This window comes from Temnothorax americanus, unplaced genomic scaffold (assembly GCF_048541705.1).
Source record: "Temnothorax americanus isolate GAGA-0224 unplaced genomic scaffold, ASM4854170v1 Scaffold10, whole genome shotgun sequence".
In the NCBI taxonomy this organism is placed as follows: Eukaryota; Metazoa; Arthropoda; class Insecta; order Hymenoptera; family Formicidae; genus Temnothorax; species Temnothorax americanus.
The window spans coordinates 984248-986896 of NW_027509231.1; the positions used below are offsets into that span (position 1 = coordinate 984248).

The following is a 2649-nucleotide window of genomic DNA, read 5'->3' on the forward strand; positions in this document are numbered from 1 at the left end:
GGGACTCGCGCTTAAAATCGGACAAACCGGCGAACACTTACCGATCAGCGGGAATATGCTGGGCTGGTCGAGCAGCGACTTAAGACTGTTTTCGACGAGGGTGGGAGAGGAGCGGTCCTTGTCACTCATTTCACGCACTGCGCCACGAAGCCTACAAGCGCACACCTCGGGCCTGCCGCAGCGCACACGCGGAGACACACTCGATGGCACACACCGCGCACGAGTAGTATATAGATAGATCAGAAAGAAGGCACGGGACGGAACGCGCGGAGCGGCTCGCGGGGCGGTTCGGCGTGGCGCGGAGCGGAGCGGAGCAGCGCGAGACGGAGCGGAAAGGCGGACGGACGGACGCGAAGGAACGAGCCGACGACGTTACCGTGCGACGACCAGAGAGAGAGAGAGAGAGAGAGAGAGAGAGAGAGAGAGAGAGAGGAAAAACGCGGACCGGGGATATGTGTACGCGCGGTGTTTCTCCTCGGTATTTCCTCGCCTTCGACGGCACACGCGCCCGCAGCCGCAGTCGTCGTCGCGTGCTTCGTATACGTCACGTACGTGTTGTGTGCGCTTCGTTGCGCGCGCCGGGACGGGGCACGATCGAAAAATAACGACGGTACCGTCGGTGACCGGTCTTGCGTGCCCGCGGAGGAGAGGCGCTTCGTCCGTTCGCGCTCGCCGAACCTCTCACCACGTCGTCAACGTCGATCCCTCGCACTATCTCAATCAGCCTGAAACGCCTGTACGGCCGAGCGCGCGGACCCGTTCCCTATGCCCGCTCTCTTTTTCTCTCTCTCTCTCTCTCTCTCTCTCTCTCTCTCTCTCTAGGCGCGTTAAAATAAACGCGGAGCGCTGGCCCCGTGCTGGTGGTGCTCTTGAAAATCAATCTAAAAGTGGCTCGCCTCGTGGCGCGATCTCCTGGCCAACTGGTGGACCAAGTGCCGTTTTAAGCCTGCCGACGCCTGCCGCACTGATAACGAGCACCCGAGCTCTCATGCCTTGCTTGTCTCAGCGTTATCAGGACTTGCGCGCGCAGTCGCTACCCGCTCTCTCGCCGCGACTTCGCATTATAGCGGGTCCGCATCGCGGCGCCGCCGCATCGCGCCAGAACGCTCGACGTCGGTCGGCGCCGGGTTGCGTTCGATCGCTCGATCGACGCCGACGCATCGAGACGGGGCTTCGCGCAATAATTCGTAAAATAAACGACTATCGAAACGATTAGGTGGTGTTATCAGGTCGCTGAGGCGAGAGAAGTTTCGTACAACGAACGATAGCGCCGTGATATCGGAAACGGGGAAGCTTATATACGTAGCATATACATTCGAAATACGTGCCACAATTGAGCTGGACATTCAGGATAAGCTCCGATAAAGAGACCGGGTCTCCAGTGCGCGTTTGCGGATGCTGGGGTCGTCCGGTCCAGATTTCGAGAGATTAGATAAGATCAAGTCAAGTTTTTACAAAGCTCTTAACACCACAGTGCTATATCCGTCTGATGAATATTTCATAATTTCTCCTAAACTTGTATTAACGTTATATCAAGTCAATATAATATGTTGAGAAACTCTGAATATTATTATAAACCGATCTAGTTGACGACTCGAGACGAGATATTATTTAGTTGAACCAGTCTTATTCCTTTAACCCCGTTAAACTAGCTATTGTACCTATAGATATCGATTCGTGGAATCTCGACTGCGGGCTGTTTAGAAGAAAAACCTAAGCGTGACCTATTTCATCGTAAAAGTTCATCGGTAGACATAAATGTAAGATACTTGGCACATTAACTCGTTAAATTTATGGACTTGTAGATAAGATAATTGGCACGCCTGTCGAATGATAAATGCTGTGAGATACATCCATGATGCATATCTGGTTGCTGTTAGCAGCTTTCTGTCCTCCTAATAGATGGCTATAGTGTCTTCTTCAGCGCGCAAAGCTGTATAAGATTTTAAAAACATAATTTGCTATTCGTAGATTCGAGAGCCAAAAAGTTCTCATGCCAAAAAGCCGCGTGAGATAACAATAACCCGCCGGGGTGATTGATCCGCACAGTCGTTTGGGTTTGGCGAACCCACACGGAGCCGAGCTCAGCACATTGTGTGGACACGTACATTTACATGTCGTACACATCACATATACACGCGTTTTTATAAATGATAGTGCACAGTATATTAATTAAAGAAATACAAAAACAATAGATAATCTAACATTAAAAGAAAATGAATAAAAATAAAAACTGTTTACATCGAACCAAATAAGCTTCTAGTAATAGCAAAAAAGCTCGTTTTTATTTTAAAAAATATAAAATTTTTAGAAAAACAAAACAAATTTGAGATTTTACATCTAGGAAAAAAAAATTATACAATTTGCATATATTTTTAGGATGCAGTCTAGAGAATAATTTATTTAAAATTAAATATATAGAAGAAAAATAAAAACTGGAATTATATAATTATTCCTAGTTTTATATTTTTTATGTTTCAGTTTTTTTTTAATGAGTTCTGCAACTTTTGTAAAGGTTATTCCAAATGCAGATATCTTAAATATAATAGTTTTCATATTATACATAGCTGTATCAAAATATAATAATAAACGTACAATGTGGGAAAATGCAAAGATTAAATGGGAAATGAAATAAGACGTTTTGGCATG

The 2649-nt window shown here is 46.6% G+C and overlaps 2 protein-coding genes across 6 annotated transcripts in view; one reads left to right on the forward strand and one right to left on the reverse strand.

Annotated features, from left to right (window-relative positions):
* Positions 1–975, reverse strand: part of LOC143899034 (thyrotroph embryonic factor) — a 70216-nt gene extending 69241 nt beyond the window's left edge. The window contains exon 1 of one of the 5 annotated variants that reach the window (XM_077408986.1): positions 42–975. Coding sequence is in view for 3 of the 5 variants with exons in the window: in XM_077409025.1 (XP_077265151.1) it covers positions 42–129 (88 nt within the window). In the remaining 2 variants the exon portion in view is untranslated. The remainder of the gene's footprint in view (positions 1–41) is intronic. The other 4 variants (XM_077408978.1, XM_077409025.1, XM_077409032.1 and 1 more) reach the window with 4 other exon arrangements.
* LOC143899154 (uncharacterized) overlaps positions 1–2649 on the forward strand; it is a 146122-nt gene that overhangs the window by 75864 nt on the left and 67609 nt on the right. The gene's annotated exons all lie outside the window — the stretch shown is intronic.